The sequence below is a fragment of the Amphiura filiformis genome, chromosome 13 (genome assembly GCF_039555335.1).
Source record: "Amphiura filiformis chromosome 13, Afil_fr2py, whole genome shotgun sequence".
Classification (NCBI taxonomy): Eukaryota; Metazoa; Echinodermata; class Ophiuroidea; order Amphilepidida; family Amphiuridae; genus Amphiura; species Amphiura filiformis.
Window position 1 is genome coordinate 49,563,985 of NC_092640.1, and position 27,032 is coordinate 49,591,016.

The 27,032-nt window shown below is 36.5% G+C and overlaps 1 protein-coding gene across 2 annotated transcripts in view; it reads left to right on the plus strand.

The window, feature by feature from the left end:
- LOC140168478 (uncharacterized) overlaps window positions 1-19,208 on the plus strand; it is a 42,963-nt gene extending 23,755 nt beyond the window's left edge. The window contains exons 11-20 of one of the 2 annotated variants that reach the window (XM_072191876.1): window positions 2,392-2,439; window positions 3,209-3,256; window positions 4,659-4,706; window positions 7,438-7,512; window positions 9,055-9,093; window positions 10,139-10,212; window positions 11,425-11,554; window positions 15,386-15,594; window positions 16,239-16,413; window positions 17,146-19,208. In XM_072191876.1, the coding sequence (XP_072047977.1) occupies window positions 2,392-2,439; window positions 3,209-3,256; window positions 4,659-4,706; window positions 7,438-7,512; window positions 9,055-9,093; window positions 10,139-10,212; window positions 11,425-11,554; window positions 15,386-15,594; window positions 16,239-16,413; window positions 17,146-17,360 (1,061 nt within the window). In that variant the 3' untranslated portion in view covers window positions 17,361-19,208. The remainder of the gene's footprint in view (window positions 1-2,391; window positions 2,440-3,208; window positions 3,257-4,658; window positions 4,707-7,437; window positions 7,513-9,054; window positions 9,094-10,138; window positions 10,213-11,424; window positions 11,555-15,385; window positions 15,595-16,238; window positions 16,414-17,145) is intronic. The other variant, XM_072191877.1, reaches the window with a different exon arrangement.
- Window positions 19,209-27,032: the final 7,824 nt, after the last annotated feature.

Genomic DNA, 27,032 nt, shown 5'->3' on the forward strand with positions numbered 1-27,032 from the left:
ACATGTTGCACATGTCATTTGTGGTTCCAGTTTTGGAATCCTAATAGACTATGCCATAGGCGAATTTTATTAAAAATATGTTATTATTATTCATGATGAACCCATTTCGTTGAACTCAAAATTATACTGATGTTTATTAAAATTAAAGTATTCAATAGTAAAATGGTCATAAAGAGTTAAAAATATCAGACGATTAGTGACAATAAAAATAATTGAATGCAACATTATCTTGCATAATTATAACGGCTCACTTTATTAAATACTGAACAATTCTGATTTTGGAATCTACCAATTTATTGATAGCGAACCCCGAAATTTCGACTATGAACTTTGAATTGTAAGCAGAACTTTACCCCCTGGACTTTGCTCTCTAAAAACACACTGTCAAGCATACTTGTTTATCAGTCCATTAACCACAAGTACGCGCTAGATGTTTGATGAGAGATTAACTTTCGCGTCAACACAAAAGCTCCGCAAATACCACAGACAGTTGTATACGGTGAAGTTAATGGTAATGGCGCGGGCCCAGACGATTGAAACCATAGCGATGTATGGGCGACCAATCACAAGGCAGATCCATTTAAAGATGCATTACATCATGGCCAATTTTAGTTAGGCCAGAGTGGCCTAACTCTCCATAGAGTCCCGTGTTAAAAATCTTAACCGCAAGGCAATGTCAGTAGTCCACTTGGGAAGCTAACAAACAGAGGGAGTAGGGTGACTGATCAGATGTGGAAATCTATCATTTGTGCACACATTAATTAAATCAGAGTTTTAAGCTTAAATACAATATCCAGAGTATGCACAATGGGCAAGTGGACTACGGGGTAGTCTAGAATCCTAACGCCGCTAATCTCTACCACATCCCCAATCAGTGAAGTGATATATGCGCTCATCTCGCATCCAATCGTTGTCAAATAATTAACTGACGGCAGTCTGCATGGTCTGTATGTTAACCATGATAACTGACCTCATAGGCAAGAAGCAGCCTATTTATTTAACATGACACAAAGAGGTGGGGGGAAATCTACTTTGTTTCAAACTATCTGCAATTGCATCAGCAGATAGACGAGGTCTACTTGTTTTCTGTTAATAAGGGAAAGTTTTCAGTGAACGGCTCTTTGCTCTTTTAGGGCTACCAACATTTTACTTTAGCGGATAGGCGAGGTACCCCCGGTATGCTTGTTCTCTGTTGACAAGGGCCTGTCATCAGTGAACGGCATTTTACAGAGCCACCATACCTTTACTTTAGCAGATAGGCGAGGTCTGTTTGTTCTCTATTGACAAGGGACATAAAAAAGTCAACGGCTCTTTTCAGAACCACCAAGCATTTTATTTTGGTATGATAGGCGAGGTCTGCTTGTTGTGTTGACAAGGGACAGTCTTCATTGAACAGCTCTTTTCTATTTTCAGATATACCAAACCTTATACTTTAGCAGATAGGCGATGTCTGCTTTTTCTCTGTTGACAGGGGCAGTCTTCAGTGAACGGTTCTTTTTAGAGCCACCAAACCTTATAGGCGAGGTCTGCTTGTTCTCTGTTGACAGGAACAGTGTTCAGTGAACGGCTTTTTCAGAGCCACCAGACCGTTTACTTTAGCAGATAGGCGGGGTCGGCGTGTTCTCTGTTGACAAGGGGCAGTCCTCGGTTGAGCCGTCAATCAGTAAGCAAAGGGCGCATCTCATTTTCGGTAGGCCTACTTAGCTACTCCTTACGAAAGCTTGACAGTTCCAAACTTGTGCGACGGCGAACCCGCTATCAAATGATGTTTTCTTCCGCAAGAAAGTTGTATCTGCGCAGATTCACCTTTCTTGCATTAACTTATGAAGAATGGTGCAAGAAAGTCGTATCACCGCAGATACGATTTTTTTTGCATATATTTATTACGGTATTAGTAGCTAACGGTTTAAACGGTTTTCCAATGTTTGTTTTGATACAAAAACCATGTCGATGAAGAAAAGCTTATACAAAATATTATAATGACAAATTCTTCAGACTGGTGTCTTTTACAAACGTAATCGAGTGTTTTTACCCTCCCTCAAACGAACGGACGTCATCTATCTTTTGGTTTGTTGCCTTAGTCATAATTCTACAGGTGATATGGTTATTTTAGGTCTCCATAATCATGCATAGGCCTACGTGAAATGTTGGCGGTCAACATTTTTACAGCGTGCGACAAACATAATAATTATGTAGGTGTGTGCTGCAAAACTTGGCTATAGTGTGCGGCTGGTGTGCGAAAAATTAACTTGTGACAAGTGGGCAAATTCGATAGGTGTTTTTGCAAAATCTGAATGTCAGTGCGCTGGGTGATCAGAGAAGATGGTGTGACATGATAGCCACCAGACCCCGGCTAATATTGCGTTTATATACTATTTTCGTACCTGACAGGCAAAACAGCCACAGCAAAGAAGCCACAGAAAGTCAAGAAATCAACAAGTAAGAAATATTGATTATGATTATTATTTAAATAATGTTTAGATACAGATACATGTATAGATGTAGAGAATGGTTGCATTTACGGAATACTCAGGGGGTTTGGTCATGCTGATCGTTCCTGCTCAGACTTACGGGGTGGGATATGAACGTTTGGACAGTATATATTGTGGCACATTAGAGCACATCAGACATATCGAATTGCATTCTGAATACGAAGAATGTCTTTCTGATATCAAATAATTTTGATTTTTGAAATTCGCAATGTAATACACATTTTATTGCAAATTATTAAAAATTGATATTTTTGGAATTTAATAGTACTCGGAGTAAACATTATAAATCTGATGATTTATACTTAGAGTGTGTGTAAGTGGGATAAAAAGCCGACGTCAATTGAAAATTTTGACCTTTCGTATTGAAGATATGGATTTTTTCCCTAAAAATAGGTCTTTTGGGGAAAAATCCATATCTTCAATATGAAATGTCAAACTTTTCAATTGATCGTCGGCTTTTCCTCCCAGCTACATACACTTTAAGAATAATTTATAAAATTTTATAAAATTTACTTCGAGGACTGTTTTATATCAAAAATGTGAAAAATATCAACTATTTTCGTACCTGACAGGCCAAACAGAAGTATGATTGTCGAAAAAGCTCAGGTGTTTTTACAAAATCTGAATGTGCGCTGGGTGATCAGAGAAGATGGTGTGACATGATAGCCATCAGACCCCGGCTAATATTGCGTTTATACTATTTTCGTACCTGACAGGCAAAACAGCCACAGCAAAGAAGCCACAGAAAGTCAAGAAATCAACAAGTAAGAAATATTGATTATGATTATTATTTAAATAAAGATTGGATACAGATACATGTATAGATGTAGAGAATGGTTGTATTTGTGGAGTACTCAGGGGGTTTGGTCATGTTGATCGATCCCGAGCAGCCTTTAGTTATTGAGTGATCCAACAAATATGAAGACACAACTTGATTCTTTCAGGAAATTCATTACTTCATCATGTCCGGTGAATGATATTCGTATGATACGTTTTCGATTGTATTAAAACCATATCATCTGACAGGTCTATAATAGTGACCTATTTCGGATTGCATAAACATACATACATGAGAAGTATATTGCCGAAAAAGTTTACAAATTGTTAAATTACATCCCTTTATTATGAGACAATAACTCAAAATCTACACATCAAAATTCAAACTGAAATGACAAAAGGAAATCCAGTTTTGTTTCACAAATTTGTCTTAGCTGCTTATGGGACGGGGTATGAACGTTTGGATATTATTTATTGTGGGACATTAGAGCACATCAGACATATCGATTGCATTCTGAATACGAAGAATATCCTTCTGATATCAAATAATTTTGATTTTTTCAAATTCGCAATGTAATACACATTTTATGGCAAATCATTAAAATTGATATTTTGATATTTAACAGTACTCGAAGTAAACTTTATAAATCTAATGCTTTATATTTGAAGTGTATGTAGGTGGGATGAAAAGCCGACGATCAATTGAAAATATTAACCGTTCGTATATTGAAGATATGAATTTTTTTCCCCAAAACACCAAAAAAAAAAGGTCTTTTTGGGGAAAAAAATCCATATCTTCAATATGAAAGGTCAAAATGTTCAATTGATCGTCGGCTTTTCCTCCCAGCTATATACACTTTAAGACTATATCATTAAATTAATAAAATTTACTTCGAGGATTGTTATATCTCAAAAATGTGAAAAATATCAAATTTTAATAATTTGTCATAAATTTGTATTCTATCGTGAATTTCATAAAATGAAAATTATTTGACACCAGAAAGACATTCGTATTCAGAATGCAATTCGATAGGTCAAAACGCTCATTCCAGTTCCCTTAATAGCCCAACATTTCTCGACATGGTACTTTGCAAATGTTGCTTTTGTTGATATAGTGCTTGGTCATCACTGGTCACTGCAGGTTATCCTATGGAACGCTTACTTGAGTTGCTTTTTAGTGCAACTTTTGAAAATGTATCTTTGAAAGCTATCCAGACAAACGGGTTATCAAAATTTGCATAATTAACCTGGGTTTGTTGTTGTTATTTTAGTTTTTAAATTTGATGCATAGATTTTGAGTTTTATCTGGTAATAAAGGAGAGTAATTACTTTTTGGAAGGCGTTTATTTAACAATAATGTTACACGTACTTTGTAATTCATTTATATAGAAGACACCGGGATTCACCAGGAACATGCTATAGAGAAGGAAGTAACTGGTAAGAACTTTACTAAAAACCTTAAAACCTATATCAAACTGATCACAAAAAGATATGGATAAACTTGTAATTTTTTTTTTATTTACTTTGTTTGTTTGTTTGTTTTGTTTTATTTCTTCTTTTGCCTGGTTCACTCATTCAGTGGATGCTTTAAGGTATCCTCTGTTCTTTTCATGAGGTCCAGAGGTCACGTTAAAATATACATCATAATACATCAAAATAATGAAACAAAAAATTTAAATACATAGGATACATGAATATATAAGCATACACAATCATGAACTTAAAACATGATGCAGTTGAATGTCTACAGTAGAATTCATCTCGACCTTTGCAGGACTTAAACCCCATTAAAAGCTATTAAACCAAGATAACACTCATTGAAGCAGCTCAACTGAATAAATCAGATATTCTCTGGTTGTGCACAAGTGTCTGTTTTCAATGTGCGACATCGCAATAAAGCTGGTATTATAGCTTCAGTTGGTTAACCGATTATAAAGGAAACGAAAGGAAACAATGGTATGTGTAGCTTTGTTCACGAAATGAGACAAAGACCTGCTTTTTGTTAACCAGCATTCTTCAAAATGAGCAACATAATGATTGTTGACTTAACACGGTTTGGAAATAATTTCTTCATATTTTTGGTGTTATCTGTCGTTTACAAATCCTTCCTAAAACACAAAAGTGTGACCCTCTCCAAACATCTAAATTAGCTAAAAATTTAGGAGATGTTACAAAACTATATTTTCTAGAACCTATTTAGAATAGTTAAAATGTAGCTTGTACCGTTTTTTTGTGGCATCCTTCAGAAGTGAGCGGTCCGATACCAATATTTTCGGTCAAATCTCCATTCAATTAACACGGGGAGTTGGCTAGCTATGCCTTGCCCTCACTCATATTTTACAAAAGTGCGACTATTTCTGAACATCTAACCTAGCTGTAATTTTAGGTCATGTTAGAGAAATATATTTGCTAGAAGTTTGGAGAATAGCTAAAATATTGGCTGGTTGTTTTTCACACAGTGATGTTAACTAGGCAAGTGCCCGTTCTTCCAACGTACATCATTTTTAGAGGTCACGCGTCAATGGTGAGAGCACTGTGTATTGTGTATAGGAAAACGGACAGTAACTGCAGTATGATGGGGAAACTAACCCATATTATAAAATACATAACCAACACAGCGCATCAAAATTAAATACAACGTACTTTTATCAAATATAAAATTAAGAATTCAGAATTTGCAAGCAAAAAGCCCAACAAAACCTGGGCAATTTTTCAAGAAAGAAATTTAAGATTTCAGATTATATATAAAATGATTTGGTGCTTGGTGAGTAGCAGTAGGCTGGAAGACCCTCACTGCTGACCACCATCACGTTTTAATAACATACAAAAAAACATTTTTGAACACGTGGTGTAAAAACATTCTAACAAAATGTTATTTAACTATTGACAAAATATTTTGCGCAAGTATTTACCCTAAATATTTTACAATAACGTTTTAAAAACACACCTGTAACCTTTATATATTCCGACATTCATGACATCTAAATGTAATTAAGACGTTTTGAATGAACATTTTAGTGTTAGCTGGATATGTCCATGTTATAAAGCAGTGTTAACATGTTAAAACATTTGTACAACGAAAGTCATAGTTATCAATTTGCACTGAGAGGTTCCCTCTCAGTGTCGTGGTTTTGGAAAAATTGTTAGCTACCCCCTAAACACAAAACTCTTTTTTGAACATTATAAATAGGTTAAAAGCATGTTTCAATTTCGGTTAAATCCTTTCAATAAAATTTAAATGTCGGGTTATATAGATAAAGGTCATAAAACGTTTTTTAAAACGTTTAATACAAAAACACACTACAACGACATGTTAATTAAAAGAATGTTGTCAAAATGGCACTGTAAAATGATTTTAAAATGTTTTGAAACAAGTTTTAAAATGTTTTTCATGTTATTAACACGTTTTAAACCCTTTGTATACCCTTTTAACCCGATACTTAAACGTTTTCTGTAAAACATTAAACACAAATGACCATACGGGTATGCTCCCCCGGAAAGACCCCCCTTTTTGGGTTTCGCAGCTCCGAAAGACCCCCTATATTTGACCAAAATAAAGCCAAGAAAGACCCTTGATTTTGACTTTTCGCACTTCCAAAAGACCCCATTTTACTTGTTCACAGCCCGGTTCGCAGCTCCGAAAGACCCCCTTTTACCGGCACGCCGTCAGCTCCCAAAGACCCACCACCTCAAATTTCCGAGGGAGCATACCCACCAAAATTGTTTGATGTGCCCCCCCCCACCCCCCCGGGTGTATATTATACGGGCAAGGACTTCAACTTCTGCACTTAAAATTTTATTTCAGCACAGGCAACAGTTGTGGAGTTACAATCAAAAATGAGGGAAACCAATATTTGATCAATAAATCAATAACTAGGGGCCTACTTGTCTTGAGTCACTGAAATTACAGTATAATAACTGGATTCCTTGTCCCTATAATATACATAACGTTTGTTACCAGTGTTTTATTATTTTTTGAGAAAAATGAAAAAATAGTCACAGATTTATCACGGGGTGTAGTACCACTTTAAATAATGAATGAATTTGATAGGGATATACCGCCTGAGGTACTTGCACGGGTTGCATGAGCATATCAATATGCATAAAAATGAAGATCAGCCAAAACAATGATAACCATTTCTTACAAACTATTGGTTGGTGTTTTTAGGACAATGTTCACAAAGTTCTGATGACATTGAACAGTTTGCTGGACCAAAATCCAAGCGGAAGAGATCAGCGAAAGGTAAGCATCAGACTAATTTGGGTCGAAATTCTGACTAATTGGTTTCATGAGATGTCTGTTTCAATTTCTCAGAAAAAAGGGGGACAGGTATCAGGTTTATTTTGGTATTTACATACCTTTATATCCATATTTTGGAAATATCCGAATAAAATTAACCATATAAAAAAAAGGGAAAGTTCATTTTCGATTTAAGGTGTGAAAATACCATAATTATCCTTCATGCCTACCCCCCCCCCTCTTTTTCGAAGAAATTGAAACAGATAACTCAGTAGGCCTTCCATTCATTTTGCCCAAATTCGGGAAATCGAAAATGGGACTTTCCCTTTTATAGGAACTTTATTCATCTTTTTGAAAATGAATTTCTTTTCCCTTTTCATTTCCGAAGAAAGAATAAAGTTTAAATGTTTTTTTATTCCAGGACGAAATAAAATATATTCCACTGTGGAATAAAGTTGGTACTAAGAGTGGAGTGTACCCTAACTATTTTTCCTACATCAGAAAATATTTCAACACGGAATAAATGCATTTTAATAAATTTCTGAGAAAGCATTTTAAATATAAAGGCCTGAGACGAAAATATGAGACGGGTATATTCGTCTCAGATAAAGGCAGCCGATAGGCCTATGTTTAAAACCCCCTAAAAAGGTATGAAAATACCAAAAAAGACCTTATTCTCTGGATCTTTTAGCAGGTTCTGTTCATTCCCGTCCTTTCTTTCAAAAATTCAAATGGGCTGGTCGCTAGTATCTTCCATGCCGCTCCAGTATCGGGCTGTGGCTGGTTTGTGCAGTTACACGAGCTGCATAAATCGGGTCCGCTTCACATGTTTCAGAATAATCTTCATTCACATTCTTCTCCCGCTTCTTATACATGTAATTTATTCTTATAATAATTATAAGCCTTTTGATTATTAAGTGAAGTTTGTTTACATGTAGTGCACTATTACTGGCAAAAAGTCCTGACGTTACCTTCATGTCGTCACAGATACGTTACCTAAATTCTATTCCCCTCGGAAAAAAAAACGCTGTGATAAATGAAGCTAAATATCATACCAGACTTTAGTACATTGGGTGATGACTGTTCAGTATGGGTATTAAGTCGGTAAGTTTTTACACTTGCACGATTAAGACAAAGGTGGAAAATGGCTTCACAGATACGTTACCACTGATACGTTACCCCCAATACGTACAAGTAGGCCTACCGGTAATATTGCTCAAAAATGAAGTGTTGTTGAAAAATCACACATGCATTGTTTTGTGTTCTTAAACTAAAGTTTACGATTCTGAATGAATTTCATGAATTCTTCGTGGTTGGCATTTTGTCATTCCTGAGACCAAACTTGAACACTTTATCGGAGAATGGGCCATCAAGAAAGTGCTATGTAGATCGAATTGATGCGGATCCCGTTCTCGGGTCGGGTCACCCATTATCAATTTCTTTGGTAATCCACTAAAATCAATGGAGCAGTAGGCCTATGCCTGCATGTACATGTGTGACATACTTGTAATGAAATCTATCTTTCCTCTTTACTCATACCCTTAGCTACAGATGCAAGTGGTAGCCGGGTCAGCATGGTCAGTGGTGAGTATTATTTTGTGGAAATGTAAAAACAATAAATATTGTCTAAGCTTTAACATGAATAATCACTCGGTATTATTGCTTCACAGTGCTCAATACCAATTATAACTAGGCCTAGTAGAGCCAATCATGATGCAGTTATCTCCACCGTAGAATTCACCACGACCTTTGCAGGACTTAAACCCCATTAAAAGCTATTAAACCAAGATAACACTCATTGAAAACAGCTCAGCTACGCTAAATCAGACCTTCTCTGGTTAAATCCACACTGTACATGTTTCTGTTTTACCTGTGCGATATTGCAATGAGCTAGTATTATAGTTTCAGTTAGATGAACGATTATAAAGCAAACGCAAGATAACAAATAAACAATACTGTGTGGGCCTTTGTTTACCATATGAGACAATAGTCTGCATATTGTTAACCAGCATTCTTGAATGATGAGAAACATAATGGTTGTAGCCTTAATACGGTTTGGAAATAATTTCTTAATTTTTTTGGTGTTATCTGTCATTCACATAATGTAGGTACGACCATTTGCAGATGCCCAACATACTCAGTTTTTAGCCTACATGTAATGTGTTCATTATTTGTGATTGACATCCAAGTTTAAAAGTATCCGTCAAGTGGTTTAGCTTTAATGCCCTTTGCAAGAAAGCGGTACACAAGTGAGTGATAGTCAGTAAAAGATGCATTCGATATACACAGAACATTTTGCAGGCCGTGCCGTGCCCTTCCTTCCTAAAACACCAAACTGCGAATATTTCCAAACCCTTATATTAGCTAAAAATTTAGTACATGTTACAAAACTATATTTTCTAGAATTTCAGAGAGTACTTTTTATTTTTACATAATTCATGGTTATGTAAAAAATACCTATTTGTTTGGGAGTTCATATGCTACCTAATGTTATGTATATTTTTTACATAACCTGTGTACAAATTTTTCTGTGTGCATGATTTCAGTAGTCGTTGACCCTATATCATAATGATCATCAATATTTCTCGAAATCTTGATCAATTTGGTACCTTTTGCTCCTACCATATAGAAATTGCCTTTCGACAAACCCAGTCAACAAACGTCATGAAACAGATTGAGAACAAGATCAGTGGAGAAGAAATGGTCAGTATTTCAAAGTAAAATAATTATGCTACTTTAAGTTTCCAAAATTATATAGAATTGTCTCATCCACACAATTCAATATAACGGCAATGATGATACGCATACTGATAAATGGGTTGAAGATAACCGCTGCATGCCCCGGCTGAAACTTGAATATTCAAAAACCAAAGAACCAGGGCCGGATTTACCTTTTTGGGGGCCCTGGGCCAGGCCAAAATTTGGAAGCCCCGACGGACGTAGGCCTGTATACGGCATATATATTGGTATATTCTTGTCGTACATTTTTTGGTTTATTAATATTCATATTTCAGCTGGGCTGGTTACGTCTACGGTCATGCATCTCCAGTTTTACTAAATTATCTTTGGATATGCATGTAATCAAACTGTAGGTAGGCCTAGTAGGTAAAACTGAGACAAATGGAGCAGAAACAAAACAGGGCCTAACAATTACCAAATAGATATTGTTCAAACTGTGATGTTTCGAAAAGACGAAACTGCTCTATTTTTAGGGTAAACAGTATAGCCAAAGCCTGTAGCAGGTACAGGTCATCTGCTTGGGACCGTTCAATATTTATGACGGGGATCGGTAGATGAGGGGGAATCCGAAATATAAATTAAAATGTCTACTGTTTTTTGTTTTAAGTTTTTTTTAAACAATGGGGGAATCAGAAAATTTTTAGTGGACGCGAGCGGGGAAAATTTCGTTTCACCCCCCCCCCCCCTGCGTAAATACGGTCCATTACAAAGTTAAATATGGTCTCTATACCTGATGTATCGCGGGTCAGTTGGATCAGTAAGCCATTATAGAAGCCTACTGATTATGTCAGTTCTACTGACCATGCTACTAATATTCATGACATAAACATGATAAAAAAATAAATGTAGATATTTATATATAGCGCTTTATGCCGTAAACAGCCTCACAGCGCTTTACATTTATTCCGCCGTCATTAGAATGTCGGAACCACGTTTGCAGCCTACAAGTGGCGCAGGGTCCATCAGTACAACGACTGTGACTACCCCTAACAGCTTCCCATTGTACCTGGGTGGGGTGAGGCAAGCGAGGCAAAGCGCCTTGCCCAAGGGCGCAACACGGTGGTGGGACGGGGAATCGAACTCACGCACGTCGAGCATGATGAAATTGTCACATTATTTTTCCATCACCCCCATCAACAAACTATCTTTCTTTATTTCCTGTTACTTAAATATTAGGTTTGCATTGAACAGCTAAAGATCACCCAGGACAGCCATGACGCTGAATTAAGAAGGATATCTAGCGAGCTAACTAAATTAAGAAATAGAACCACACGTGGGGAACAAGAGACGAAACTAGCTTTCACAAGTAAGTGTACTTTTTAATAACATAGCGCTTTAGATTTCCAAAGGTAGGCCTACGTATCAAACTCGGGATCAAACTCTCACTCTCGGGATTTTGAATAGATGCACGGGCGATTGATACGTAGGTTTAGAAAACGCAAGCTCTCTAATATCTAAATGCGGCGAATACACGATCAATTTGATTGATCAATATTGGGGACCCTAGATGCAGGATTGGATACAAAATAATATTTTTCTTCAATATTGAAGAGATCTAATCTAGTTTTATTTTATTGACGGTTGGACAATAGAATCACTATTAAATTTCATGTGTTAAGTGCACGAGAGAAGAAAAAGGGAGAGAAAGGGAAGAGAATAGGACACTCTATACTAGGGTGCAGCATGCCCCCCTTTTTGTCTTAAAATGTGCCAAATGATAAAATAATAAGATTCCCAAGATTTGAATTCATTCCGAGTTCGTCTTATGGGCCCTCCGTGGCCCGGAAGATTGAACGAATAACCCATATGAACATTACGCAAGAGGCATATGGCCGCTATTCACAAAACATGGATTTTCAATCATAAAATTGGCTGCTCTAAGTAACCAAGTACTTGTGGCGTGTAAATAATACAGGCAATCCAAAACCATTACATTTTAACATGAAGCAGCTGTTCAAAACCCATAATTAGTCATGTAAACAAATAGCTGCCATATACATTTCTTGTATCTGACACTTAACACATTGAAATGTGTATTTCTAGTGGGAAAAGTCATGTAAAAACAAAGTTGGCTAACAATGTAATTGATGATTGGTCATAGGCTAATAATATGGAGTCAATGAGATAAAATAGTGCATGGAATTCCATTGTATCTCTGGGCGCTATTCTCAGAAAGCTGGGTTTCCCCCAGCAAAGATTCAGATGCAGAACTATTAGACAGTATCTTTGGTATACGAATTAATATTTTTTGAGATCTGAAATTCTAAGGCAGAAATGAAGAGAGATGACTACTTTGAATATGCCTATTGCGTCATGTTCACATGGGTTATTCATTCAAACTTTCAGAGGACCCTTGAGACGAACTCGGAATGAATTCAAATGTTGGGAATCTTATTATTTCATCATTACAAGCCGACGTCAAACGTCGGCTTGTGCTGTCTCTTCTCAATTCTTCTTCTTCTTCTTCTTACAAGCCGACGACGAACGTCGGCTTGTTCTGTCTCTTCCCAATTCTTCTTCTTCTGGCAACTCGTGACATTTTGCGTGACTTGCCACGTTTCGCCCTAGCTCTCTTATGCTTTGACAGATTTCAACCATACTTGAGCCAAATGACCACTGGACTAGGCCAAACGTTTCATTTGACTTTGACCTGACTGTGACCTTTGACCTAGCTATAATGGTCAAAAATGTGATTTCACAAAAAATGCTACTCCTTCCACAAATTTCATGCGATGAGAACATGGTTATATCATGTGACTCGACTTTAGTCGGTGTCTATAGGGTGTGCTCAGATAAGGGGACAAAGATCATTAAGGGGTCATTTCCGGTCAAAGTCTAAAAAATATTCAAAAAATCACTGTCTTTACAAATTACATAGCAGAGAGTCACCATTAGCACACATGCATTGTTACTAGCCAGGGTCTTTAGGATGCCTACAGTTTTGGGGTCAAAGGTCATTAAGGGGTTACTTCCGGTCAAAAACCAAAATTATCAAAAATGTTCAAAACATTTTTATCTCAAAATGTAAACAGACCAGAGTAATATAACCATCATACATGAATTAGTGTTACCTGATGTATGCATGGTATTTTTTATTTGGGGGGTCAAAGGTCATTAAGGGTCACTTCCTGTTTTTAGCTGAATAACTTCAAGAATTTTTATCTCAAGAAGTGAACATGTTAGAATTTTTTAATTAAAATCGGAACAATGCATTTTGTCGGTGTACATAAGGGTTTTTTTTCATTGAGGTCAAAGGTCATTAAGGGGGTCAAAAGGTCAATCAAAAATTTAAAAAAATCAAAATCCATGTATAAGTTCCGATTAAGCTGAAATTGACCAGGAATATTTCTTATGACATCCTAAGCACAATGCAAGAGCAGTTGACCCCATCCGTAACCCAGGGGTCAAGTTATAGGGTCAAATTGCGGCTTGTATTCAGCGTCTGTTGACTCTAGTTTCTTTCTTTCTTCTGGCAACCGCAATCAACTGCATGTAGCTCCGCAAGGGATTGACAGATTTCAACCAAACTTGACCCAAAAGACCAATGGGCTAGGCCAAAGCTTCCATTTGACTTTGATCTTGCTGTGACCTTTGACCTAGCTATAATGGTCAAAAATGTGATTTCACAAAATATGCTACTCCTTCCACAAATTTCATGCGATGATGACATGGTTATGCCATGTGACTCGGCTTTAGTCGGTGTCTATATGGTGTGCTCAGATAAGGGGTCAAAGGTCATTAAGGGGTCATTTCCGGTCAAAGTCTAAAAAATATTCAAAAAATCACTGTCTTTACAAATTACATAGCAGAAAGTCGCCAATAGCACACATGCATCACTACTAGCTAGGGTCTTTAGGATGCCTACAGTTTTGGGGTCAAAGGTCATTAAGGGGTTACTTCCGGTCAAAACCAAAATTATCAAAAATGTTCAAAAAATTTTTATCTCAAAATGTAAACAGACCAGAATAATATAACCAACATACATGAATAAGTGTTCCTTGATGTATGCATGGTATTTTTATTTTGGGGTCAAAGGTCATTAAGGGGTCACTTCCTGTTTTTAGCTGAATAATTTTAAGAATTTTTATCTAAAGAACTAAACATGTTAGAATTTTTTAATTAAAATTGGAACAATGCATTTTGTCGGTGTACATAAGGTGTTTTTTTTTCATTGAGGTCAAAGGTCATTAAGGGGGTCAAAAGGTCAATCAAAAATTTAAAAAAATCAAAATCCATGAATAAGTTCCGATTAAGCTGAAATTGACCAGGAATATTTCTTATGACATCCTAAGCACAATGCAAGAGCAGTTGACCCCATCCGTAACCCAGGGGTCAATTTATAGGGGTCAAATTGCGGCTTGTATTCAGCGTCTGTTGACTCTAGTTGCATTTGGCACATTTTAAGACAAGCTACATTAAATCTGGTTGACAAAAGGGGGGCATGATGCACCCTACTCTATACTCATACATGTAAACATGATAAAAGCTTTTTGCTTATTATTAATTATTCCAAAACTGTACGCATGTTATTAAGCATTACTTTATCAGTCTAAATCCGTTGAGGTTCGACAGTGAACCTCATTATAAGTACTGTTTTTTGAATGTTTTGGTATGAATAACGCACGGTATGTTTATTATATACACTTAAAATTTCCTCCACTGAACATCACGGTTAGCGTGGTGTAGGCTAATGGTAGAATTTTCGCCTGTGACGCAGAGGGTCCCGAGATCGAGTCCCACTCACTCCCGGCTATAACAATTTTTTTTTCTTCACATTCATTTTGAATCCAAAATTTTTTTTTTTTATGTGAAAATGTATACATTCACTGAGAAATATATTTTGTGCATTTTTTTTCTGTAACCATGGTAACGGGACCAATAGAGCTAAAACAAACCTCGGCACGGGGCGTCCAATGTCCAGGCAGTGTTGCCGTCATATTGTCTGTTTTGTTTACGATATTGGCTGTTGCCACATGAATAATGACGTCCACCATAGTCTGGCTGGGACGACAGGCAGGTCCAATATTCGCAGTGGACACTCGACACCGGCTGCGCATATGCAGCCACTGCTCAAAATATCGGACATGACTGTTTTCGAGGGCCTATAATTAAACAATACCTTCTTTTTTTTAATTAGAATTTGGTTGTCAGCTGGAGGCCATAACAAAGCACTTCGGTATTGGTGCCGTGGCAGAGGAGCAGCAAAGTCCTCCTCCTCAACCTCAGTCATGGTCAAGACCTTATCACTCACCAACCCACCCGCAACCACAGCAGCGCATTTCTGAATCGGCAAGAACACCCCTGCAACAACTGCAACCCCAGTCGCAAGAGAGCAGTCCAGAACTGGTAAGTTTACAATACACATACCATGATGACAAAAAACTTCAGCAAACACCCTGGGGACATGGATTTAGGTGTTTATAGGCTGACACTTTCACAGATGGGGATTCGGTGAGGGCAAAAAATAAAAATACGGGATAATTTTTGGGAGGTTAAAAACGGATTGGTTGGACCTAAATTAGAGGCATTAGTGCTGCATTTTTAAATGGTGAATCATAGCAAAACAAGTGTTAATTTTTTTGTGAAATTTGGCTCAGATGTAGTATTTAGTCTGGTGAACAATTCTAGGGGGGTGCAAAAATATTTTGTCCAATATGGCCGCCATAGAGGTCATCGAACTTTATACAGGGAAAAATTCAAAGTTGTTCAAATTGAGTTATAAACCATGCCAAAGTGTTCCCCTGGTCACAAGGATTCAGAAAAAGTATAGTTTGACCTATCTGTGTTTGACCTACCTCTAAAAAAAGTTCTTTAATTTTGGAGAACCCTTTAAGGTTCTCTAAAGAACCGAAAACGTCTTTTTTGAAAGACAGTTATAAAACACCCTATAAACTTCGTTCACCATGTTCATTAATTTAGTGATTTGTTCATCAGCAGTGATCAGTGGTGTGGTTCAAATTACGACGTAACATTTTTTCATTGTATTTTAGATCAGACTTCAAAAAATAGTTGAGGGCAAGGAAGTTCCGTCTCAAGTGGTGCGTTCTTTAGCACACGTTCTCTTCACAAAACAGGAACTCACCACCAGCTCCGTAACGGGGGAGAGTGGGGTTCAGAACCAAATGAGACAGGTTCTGGATCAAGAATCACTCATAAAGATAGAAGGTGAGTGTTTTTAATTTGTCATTTAACTCATCTTATAAACTTTATGATTATAATCATGCATGTTGTAATACACTTTTACAAATTTTACTGGAAATAGGCCTTACGTCATCCATAGTCCAAAATCAGACATTCATTTTGGATAAATCCGTGATTTTTCATTAACTATTGCACTTCCAAGCTTTTTCCCAGTAAAATTGGGCAACTGGAATTCAGTTGTTTTCCCGGGGGGGGGGGGGGACTTAACACAAATGACCTTACGGGTATGCCCTCCCGGAATTGCCGGAAAGACCCCCCTTTTTGGATTTCGCAGCTCCGAAAGACCCCCGATATTTGCCACCAACATAGAGCTCCGAAAGGCCCTTAATTTTGATAATTTCAGCTCTAAAAGACCCCAAAATTGCTCATTCCTTATTTCTGTTTCTTTCAGGCGATTTTCAACCACAAAAGCCAAGAAGACCCTTGATTTTGACTGTTCGCAGCTCCAAAAGCCCCAATTTTACTTGTTCGCAGCCCGGTTCGCAGCTCCAAAAGACCCCCTTTTACCGGTACGCCATCAACACCCAGAGACCCAACACCTCAACAAAAACCACCAAAATTGTTTGATGTGACCCGGGTTGTTTTCATGAAGCAAATTTGGAAATCCATACATTTCTTTTATTTAAAAGGTGTGCACTTATTTTCTGAAATAGCCCAATCTTCAGACTGTAATAATGTATTTTTTTATATTTTCAGAAATTTTGAAGATTAAGTTTGGTCCATCGACAAAATACCACGGACTACAAGTGAAGGTCTTCGTAAGGAGGGTTGTAGGGCAGATTTGCCGAGAACAACGGCAGAGGCTGAGGGCGCCAGCCCCAAAGGCAATGTTCAATGCCACGAATGCTGAAATATCACAGCCTACGACCATGCTAGGTTCTAGCATTTATGCATCCCTAGACATGCTGTAGTGAGGCGTCAACAAAAGTTCAGGACCATCATGCAACAAAAGCCGTTTAAATGGTTTAATCACCGTTTTCAGGCCCTGTCGTTATGTAGTTATTTTCATTTGAGGTTGACTGCATCATGGTATTATACAAATACTACAATGGAAATAGGGGAAACTAGTTTTCCCGAGGTACTGGCTACCGGCCTACAATGCCCAAAGTATGAGGGGTGGGCCAGTACCAAGGGGAAAATAGTGACCATATTTCTCTGAAATACCATGCATGGGGTGATTTGTTTTATTATGACACATCATCATGATCATACATAGGAGAAAAAGGCTATAAAAGGTTGTCAGAAAACGTTTAAATGTCGGGTTATATCAAGGGTATATTAAGAGTATAAAACGTTTTCATAACCTTAAAAAACATTTTTTGGTAATCTACTACTCAGCAAACAAAAATGTTTTACAGAAAACGTTTAAATGTCGGGTTATATAAAGGGTATAAAAACGTTTTAATAACATTCCAAAAACATTCTTGGACACTTGATACAAAACATTCTAAACAGAATGTTATTTTGGGGTTGAAAAAATATTTTGCGAAAATGTTTGCCCACAATGTTTGCAATAACGTTTTAAAAACGTTTTCATGACCTTTATATAACCCGACATTTAAATGTTATTAAAAGGTTTTGAAAAAAAAAAACATTTTAAGAACATTACTGTGTTTGATGGGTTCAAATATTTTAACATAATGTTATTTAAGTATTGACAAAATATTTGGCAAAAAATGTTTGCAAAAATAGTTTACAATAACATTTTTTGAAAACATTAAAAAATATTGTTGTAATGTGTTTTCATACAAAACGTTGTAAAACGTTATCATGACCTTTATATAACCCGACATTTTAATGTTATTAAAACGTTTTACCTAAACCAAAAGCCAAAATATAACTTATTTAAAACGTTTTTAAAACGTTTTTGTGTTTGCTGGGTGGGGCGCACTTACGTTATGGACGTTTCATGGCAACCTGAATTGAAAAGAGATTCGGGGAGCTCCACTACATGTCATGCACATGATTTCCTTCTCCTCCTCACGTTCATTGGGCTATTCCAGAAAATAGATGCACACCCCCTATAGAGGAGTTCGGATATCCAGACTTTTTATCGTGGCTGTTGGAAATCCAGACTTTTAAAGTGTCCAAATGCGAAAAAATCCAGCAGAAAAATAGTTCAACTGAATCAGAAATCAGAAATCCTCAATTTGAGAGATCATAGTAGACATTTCCGTGATTTTCCTTCATTTAATTGGATTTCCAGGCTTTTTCAAGCGACATTTACCACTGGAATTCCAGTCGTTTTCAGAAAGCAGACATGGAAATCCAGATATTTCTTTGATTGAAGATTTACTCCTCTATAGGGGGTGTGCACTTATTTTCTGGCAGCTTTATGAGGTTTCACGGCTTTACGAATCATAAATTTACTGAATTAATTCATGCGGAATATCTGCCACATATACAATGTATATTATTAATTTTATGGCTTTTAAAGGGTTTTTAAACCATAAAAATAGTATCCGTCACATGTAGATATACCCCCCGAAAAAAAAAAAGAAACCGGTAGTCATGGTAGTATACACGTCACATGTACAGCAGTAGTTGGTTTTTTTCAATCAAAAGATTTACGTAAGCCCTTAAGATATATAAGAATGTTGTGCATGTACATAGTTTATTTGATGATGGTCATAATGTGGTCAAATCATGTGTAGTTGTGATATAGTTTGTAGAGAAAAGCTTTATAGTACATATAGTTTTGTTAATTTATATGCTTTAAGTGACTAGTCTTACGGATAAAATCTTAAAAAGACCAAGTCGGCCGGGCAAGTCGGTTTATTTCTAAGTTTTGTTTCCTGATTAAGACTTGCAACTATTTAAATAAACATAAATGTTTGACTTGTTATTTTGACTTTGTTATCAATTATTTCATATAATATGTGATGCGACTAAGCAAAATCAGTCGGAACTCGGAAATAGTAAATTTTCTGTTTCTTATAGGATAAAAAGCATTTACAAATCTGGATTTTGCAGAAAACCCCATGAGCAACCAGTTCCAAAGATTTATGTGCAATTAACGAGTTTCCAAAACAACTGGAAACAAAAGGAAATTTCTTTGTTTGGCTATATCTCAAAATCAATACGTCTACTTACGAGTTCCGATGGATTTTGTTTGATCGCGTCACATTATTTTAAGCACAAGATGTGTCCGAGTCCCTGATAATTTCTCATGTCCGAGTACGAGTCCTCAATATCCGATTCAGAATCCTTGTGTCAAATTCAAGTCCCATGGTTTTCATCAAGGGGCCCATATCAACGTATAGTTAACCAGAATTTTAGTTCTTATATACATGTAATGTTTTCTCGTAAATACCACTGTCCCACCTAGTAATGTTTAGTTATAGCATATCTTGGAATCCAAGTATAATCACAATAAAGTTATTAGGTTTGTGTTTTGAAGGGGCAAAAGATGCAATACCGTAAAACCCCGTCTACAAGCATATATAGTGTTTTTTTTTATAAAAGCTTAATTAATTCGAAGCAAGCGTTAATATACCAATACAATAGATCAGTCTTAAAATAATACTTGTTTGTATATGCTTGGATCCGTAATTTATTTGCTCAAACTCCATAATGGCGACTGGATTAATGTAGCTTTCATCAGAAGCACACTATATGCTTGTAGACGGGGTTTTACGGTATGACAATCAAAATATAATCATACGTCACTTTAAAGTTCAGATGATAAGGGTGGGGTCACAGGTGTGTGCAGGGGGAGGGCACAACCCCCACTTGTCTGTCAGTCAGGGAAATGCACCAACACTCCTAAAGCAATCTACTCGCTTTTGGCAAAACTTGGCAAACAGAAACTTGGCATGGGAACAAAATAGATTTCTCTTTAAAAGGACTTGGATATTCTCATCAAAATGACAAGAAACTCACCACATTTGATAAGAGTGCCTTGCACTTGCATGCAAAATTACTTAAATTAATCATGTGATGTGATCATTGATCAAGCTATGAAGAAGTAGTTTATTGTTATTACTTAACTGATTTCAGCTAAAATGAGACAGGGTATATGACGTGTCATGTCAAAAGGAGACACTTTTGGGCTGGATCGTAAATGGAGAAATAGCCAAAAATCTGCCCGGGGTGATTTTTTCACAATTTGGGATGTTATTAATGTTTAAAATATTGTCTGATAGTTTCAAACCAGAATATAACTGGCATCTTGTATTTTTGAGACATTCTTGAAGGCAATTCCTACTCTCAACATTGTCAAATATTATTTTTAAAGGCCGATATCTCAATTTCTAATTTTATTATACCATAACTTACGAACTCAATATCTTCACTTTGGAATGTCCAATTTCATTGGGGAAAACGGCGTTGCGGAGCAAAATATCTCTATATTTAAAATAAAATACCTAAAAAACATCCAATTTTGCTGGATTCGAGGAGGACTCGAAGCCAAGTCTTTGAGGTTTTGATCACGAGTTTAGTATAGACAATATTGGTAAGCTTAAACAGCGTAAACGACTAACAGACAATATGACGGCAAACCGGCAACACTGCCTGACGTTGGACGTTTTTAGCTCTATTGGCCCCATTACAGAAAATGCACAAATAAATTTCCCAGTGCAATGTATACATTTTCACATGAAAATCAAATAATCAGTGAATATTTTTGGATACAAAATGAGTGTGAAGAAAATAATAATTATTATTTTAGCCGGGAGTGGGAATCGATATCTTGTGACCCTCTGCCGGGCACTCTGCATCGTGGCAGGCGAAGTTTTTACCACTACATATACACCACGCAATCATTGGTACACGTTGAGAGAAATTTTAAACTTGTATTATACAAGTTTAAAACACGATTATGTTTATGATGTATAATACATCATAAACATATCGGTTAGTTTTGTGGGGTTCATTGTCGAACCCCAACGATTTTAGCTTGTATTTATATTATTTATTAACATAGGCCTCTTTGTTTGTGATATATCAAGCGTTTTAAAATTTCAAAATAAACCCATTCAATTACACGGTTGACGATGGAAATTTACTGAATTTGAGAATGCACTGCGACCACCACCTGGTGCGTTATTCATACAAAAAAAAATCAAAAACGGCACTTACAATGAGGTTCACTGTCGAACTGCAACGGATTTAGACTGATAAAATAGTGCTTGATAAGTGATAACATCTAAACATGCGTACACTTAAGCCCTATGTGATTATTTGAGACATTTTCGTGTTTACGTGTAAAACCAATGACAACGTCAAAATTCAGTCAATCTTGTTGGCCGTCCCCCCCGGTACCATCTTATAACGTGTTCCATGCCGGGGTTCCATGATCCGACAAGCATGGGCTCGTGATGCAATTCTGCATCTAATAATACGAAGTTGTTATTCGAGTGCCTGACACTAACTTTATTTCCTTGAAAACAAACATAAGTTTGTACCCATAGACATGATAGAGGTAAAATCAAAAATATTTGTTTAGTATTATAGGCCTACTACTAGCCTGAGGGACTGTAAACCATAGCAATTTGTAACTGTTTCCATTTTCAAAAATGTAAAATTTAATTATACCTTTGGACTAACATGGTATACTTTTTGAAATGATTTCGATCATCCGGGTTGATCATCTCTATTTCTACCAAATACTAAGTAGCCTAGCCCTAAGTCTAGAACATGACTACATGTTGGCCTATACACTTGAAGTCAAACTTCCACCAAAAATTATGTTACGTTGCTCAAACATTGAAAAATGTGCACCATGATCATAGATGTTTAAAAAAATCAATCATAAATAATATAAATAATCACACTATTATTAGTAGCATTTAAGCAGCCCTTCCACGTGGATGTCTCATCATCACATGTGTATGAATATGTGGTGATTCTAATGATATTTAAAATGTTTACTAGTAATATCGGTATGCCCATACATCATCCGGCTTGCTTATTGTATGATTTGCTCAAATACCAAAACCATTCACAACCATGCAGAATAGAGGGAGCTGTGATAATTATAAATGTATGTTGATAGCTCCACCCACTAAATTGTCGCCCTTGACTAAGGAATTCATGGCATGAAAGTAGCGAGAATTTGACATTGACCGCAATTCATGCCCATGAAATACCCATGAACATGCCCTGAATATGTCAAGGCTCTGACAAAAAGTGCGACACAAATAAGCATGAAATTTCATGGGCGAGGGTAAAATTTCAGCCAAAGATTCCCAAATTCGCGAAAATTCATGCACGTTGCTAGGGAAAATAGGGCATGTTCATGGCATGTTCTTGGCAAGATCTTGGCATGTTCATGGGCATGACTCATGCCTAAATTTTTGCCTGGGTTGTATGTATTGTATGAATTTAACTGTGTGCGGTCTGTTAATTCTATAGACACAAAGCAATTCTATAGACACAAAGCGAGAGTGCAAGCTTCAATTATCCTGGTCAATATGATTATTACTCTTTTAATTAAATATAATGGGATATATATCTCTAGAGGTGAACTTTATTTTATTAATTCGGTTTAGTTGTAATCTAGCGCTTGCTTGATGGTGCGTTTACATTTCCACGTGATGCCGCCTGTACAAATGTAATTACTGACCTGATGGTGACGCTGTGGTACATCTCCACGCCGTGATTGTGTGACGTGGCGGGTGTTATAATGCGAGACTGCCGAGTGCTTTTCGGGAGACTCTCCATATCCTATTGTGCTACCAATAGATAAAAGAAACAAAGATACTCAAATTTCAAACGCATTAGAAGGCGCTGTTTGTGGTATTGTTTTTTTTCTCGTATTCACTATAAGATGGCACTTGACCTTTAGAAAGTACACAGGGTCCCTAGGGGAGACAAGGGTCTAATGTATACAAAACTTTTGGAAAATGTGTGGTAGCTTAAGTGAATGTTGCCACAACTTTAAAATAATCTTCTTGTGATATATAATTATTAAAGTGGAATAAGAACAGGGTTATGTGCCATCTTATACTGAATAGACAATAGGCATACGTAAAATTATTATTTTTAGAGCACTCTAGGAACATTCCAGTCGCTCTGACTATTATTTAGTTTTTACTGATTTCTTTGGAATTGCCTGAGATGACACCACGTGTACATTTTGTGTGACTTTTCACGCTTTATTGTATGGCAAGGTCATTTGCTCCGTTCTGCCTGCATTGTACAATCTTATGAATATTTATCAACACCATTTTCTAATATGTGATGCAATCAAGCAAAATCAGTCGGAACTCGGAAACATTGATTTTGATATATAGTCAAACAAAGGAAACATTTCCTTTTGTTTCCTGTTGTTTTGAAAACTTTTTAATTGCTCTCATCTTTGGAACTGGCTGTTCAATTTTATTTGGGTTTCGAGTTCCGACTGATTTTGCTTGATCGCATAACATATATGAGCGCTCAAATCGGACATAGATGAATAGCCGCTGCAATCCGTTGTTCCGGTGTCTCTCAGAGGAGGCTTAAAGGCATTCCTACAATGCACTATGATTGGGAAATTTGATCAATATAACCAAATTTTAAAGGCAAAGTCCCCATTGCCACACACACAAAATTGTGATTTTAAAACTGCAGCCAACAAGCTAATAGTTGAGACTTATAACTTATATTTGAATTTCTTACAGGAAACATTAATATTGTCCCACTGCATTAATTTTACTCATAAGTCTCAATGTTTTGAATGTCAAATAAAAGGATGAAAACACCAACTATTTGCACACAATGCCAATGCAAGGTATAGTCAATTGTGCCACACATGTACAAAAGCCAGACATACCGAGGTCAGAAACCCCATTGTGTTATGGGGATGCCTTTAAACATCCTCTGGATGTCTCTAACGCAGTAGGAATTTGACTTCGGGATTCACCTTACGCAGCAGTGGTATTTGGACGCTTCGCCTGCACCTTGTTTTTAATTAAAAACATTTTGGTGAAGTGCTTTTCTAAAAATTCACTTGCAATTAAATCCACTTGTGTTAGAAAAAAAATATACATTAAAAATTTAAAAAAAAAATCAAACCTTTCCTTAAGCTTTAACTTTATGGTATCTCAGAAAATGAACTTAATCAAAAAAGTGCAAAATACTTTGATTTTCTCAGAACTGTACAAGTTGGATTCAATTGCTTTTGGAAACAAACTATTCATTTTCATAATATGTCTAATATTAAAAATATTTTAATCAAAATGTATAACAATACAATTGCATGCGGTCATTCACCCGTCGTTAAGAGGCGAAATGTAATTAATTCTTCGTAAACTTAGAAACGTGAGAAAGAATTTCTTGGAATGCAATTTGGAATTAAAATTGCACTTAACAATTTGCGTTGTTTGCCATTAAATTAGTCATGTCAATGGCGCTTTAAAAAAATCGTTCTCTTCAAATTAATCGTGGGGTTTAGTTAGCAAACCGACTAATTTGGGGGTGGTTTCTGTGGCGTAACTAGGGGGCGGGCTGGAGGGAAATGTGCCCCGGGCGCTACCACTAGGGGCGCCAAATCGGCCTCACTTGAAAAAATATCATGCCATTCCCACATCCTCGCGTCTAAGATATTCTCGAGTGGGGGTGTAGGGGCGCCAATGTTTTTTCTTGCCCCGGGCGCTACCAGTCCTTGTTACGCCACTGGGTGGTTTACCACCCCACAAAGACAACGTGGGTATATTTAATATGTAATCTTGAATGTAGGCACCTCTAAGCATTGTCAATTACTGTGTACAGTATAATAGAATTGTTCCGTTATTTAAAGAAAAAGTGAAGATTTGAAAAGTAACTTCAAAACGTTTTAGAAGTTACAATGACGTAAAGAAATATTTAAAAGTTTGTGTTGTGTATGTATGAGTGAACTTTCTTTACAACGTTATACCATCACTAGAATATTAAAAATTCTCATCTGCCATGTCTAAGTTATATGACCCCTATATGCTTGTACACACATGGAATAAACAGTGTAAGTGTTCGGTACAAAACCTCATACTCCACTATTAGAGGTCATCGTTGAAGTTATGGTTGATGAATGGAGCTTATTGAACTAAGCAACTTATTTTATAGTATACTCCGTATATGCCTTCTTTCTCAAAATATTGTAAATGGAAAAGTACAGAACAGTTACTGTCATTAAGATTGTATATATTGACTAGTCACGTGACCAGGGTTGGATAATCTACTCGCACTTGATAACAACCGACCTGGGGTAACTTTTAGAAACCATTCACACTCAGCGATTACACGTGATGCAAGTGCGTGTTAAAATGGTATGCTGCATGTGATTCTGCCATTCAAGGTAAGGATGTATGTAAAACAAACACGATTGGTAGCAATAAAAGCAATAACCAATATATCGTTATGAATTCGGCAGAGTGACGAATCGAGAATTTGGAGTAAATTGAGTTATTGTATGCTTGTGATTATGTTTCATGTGATCTTTTATTTCCACCAAAAATTAATGTTAAATGTTACTCTCTGACGTAGATATCGAAATTTTGATTTGGACGAATCGCGCCTAAGTGTAATTAATGAATTCGACAAAAAGACGAATCGTATACTTAGCTGTACAAATCAGGATGATCTGTAGTATTGTATAGCTGAAAACCCCGAATTTTCTATATTAAAAGTCCTATACTATTATATTTGATACCAATGGATAGCTATAGGTGTCTTCTATCCAGTGATACCAATATAAGTACAAACATTCCCCAAATGATATCGCTATGGCTTAACAATGTGAGTGCGCCCTCGTAAAAGCCCCAAAATTATATGCAAAATATAGGCCAATGTTGTTATTTCTGGTTTAAAATCCGGTGGTTTTGCTAAATATTACATGGATGACCAGTTTACAACTTATATATCAAATGTAAAGTACAACCATTAATTTCTACATGAAAGCCCCAAATCAAGAATGTGTGCTATGGTTTTCACGTAGTTTAATTCGTATTCGAGCTCGTATACAACTATTTGCGCAGCGGTAGAGACATTTTGGATTCAGCATAAAGCCGAATAGCTGTAAATACCCGTTTGGAGGGATGATATTGATTGTTTCAAAACATCTAATTATTGCAAATAATCCGTGTACATTCACTTCTATAATACATTTCAAATGAGTGCTCAAGAATGTTCTCAATTTTTAGAAGGAACAATGAAATGGTACCAATATTTTCAAACGCCGTTTACTCAAAACAGCAATTTTGCGTATTCAACACTCTGACGTGTTCATAACGATGTAATAGTATATCAATTATGCATATTAAAGTATCAAAATATAACATATACATTCATTCCGAAGGTGATGTGTTTTTACGTTTATGTTCTGATAATTATCGAGAAATATGATTTATTTACTTATAATAGTGTAAAAAATTACAACAATTGCAAAGGTAGAAATTATTTTCGTCTCTTGTATTGTATAGTAATCACATATTTGCTAAATGAAATGAGATATTCAATTTTTCAATTTCTTTTATCCTCTTCTTAGAGGTGTTGGACGCGTAACATCTCCAGCAAAAGTAGCGAGTGTGTCCCTTTTTTGACACTTGAGTGCTCATTAATCTGCTCAGATTTATGACGACGCAATAATGCTGCTTTTCTCTGTCGGAGATGAGAAGCAGATCGAC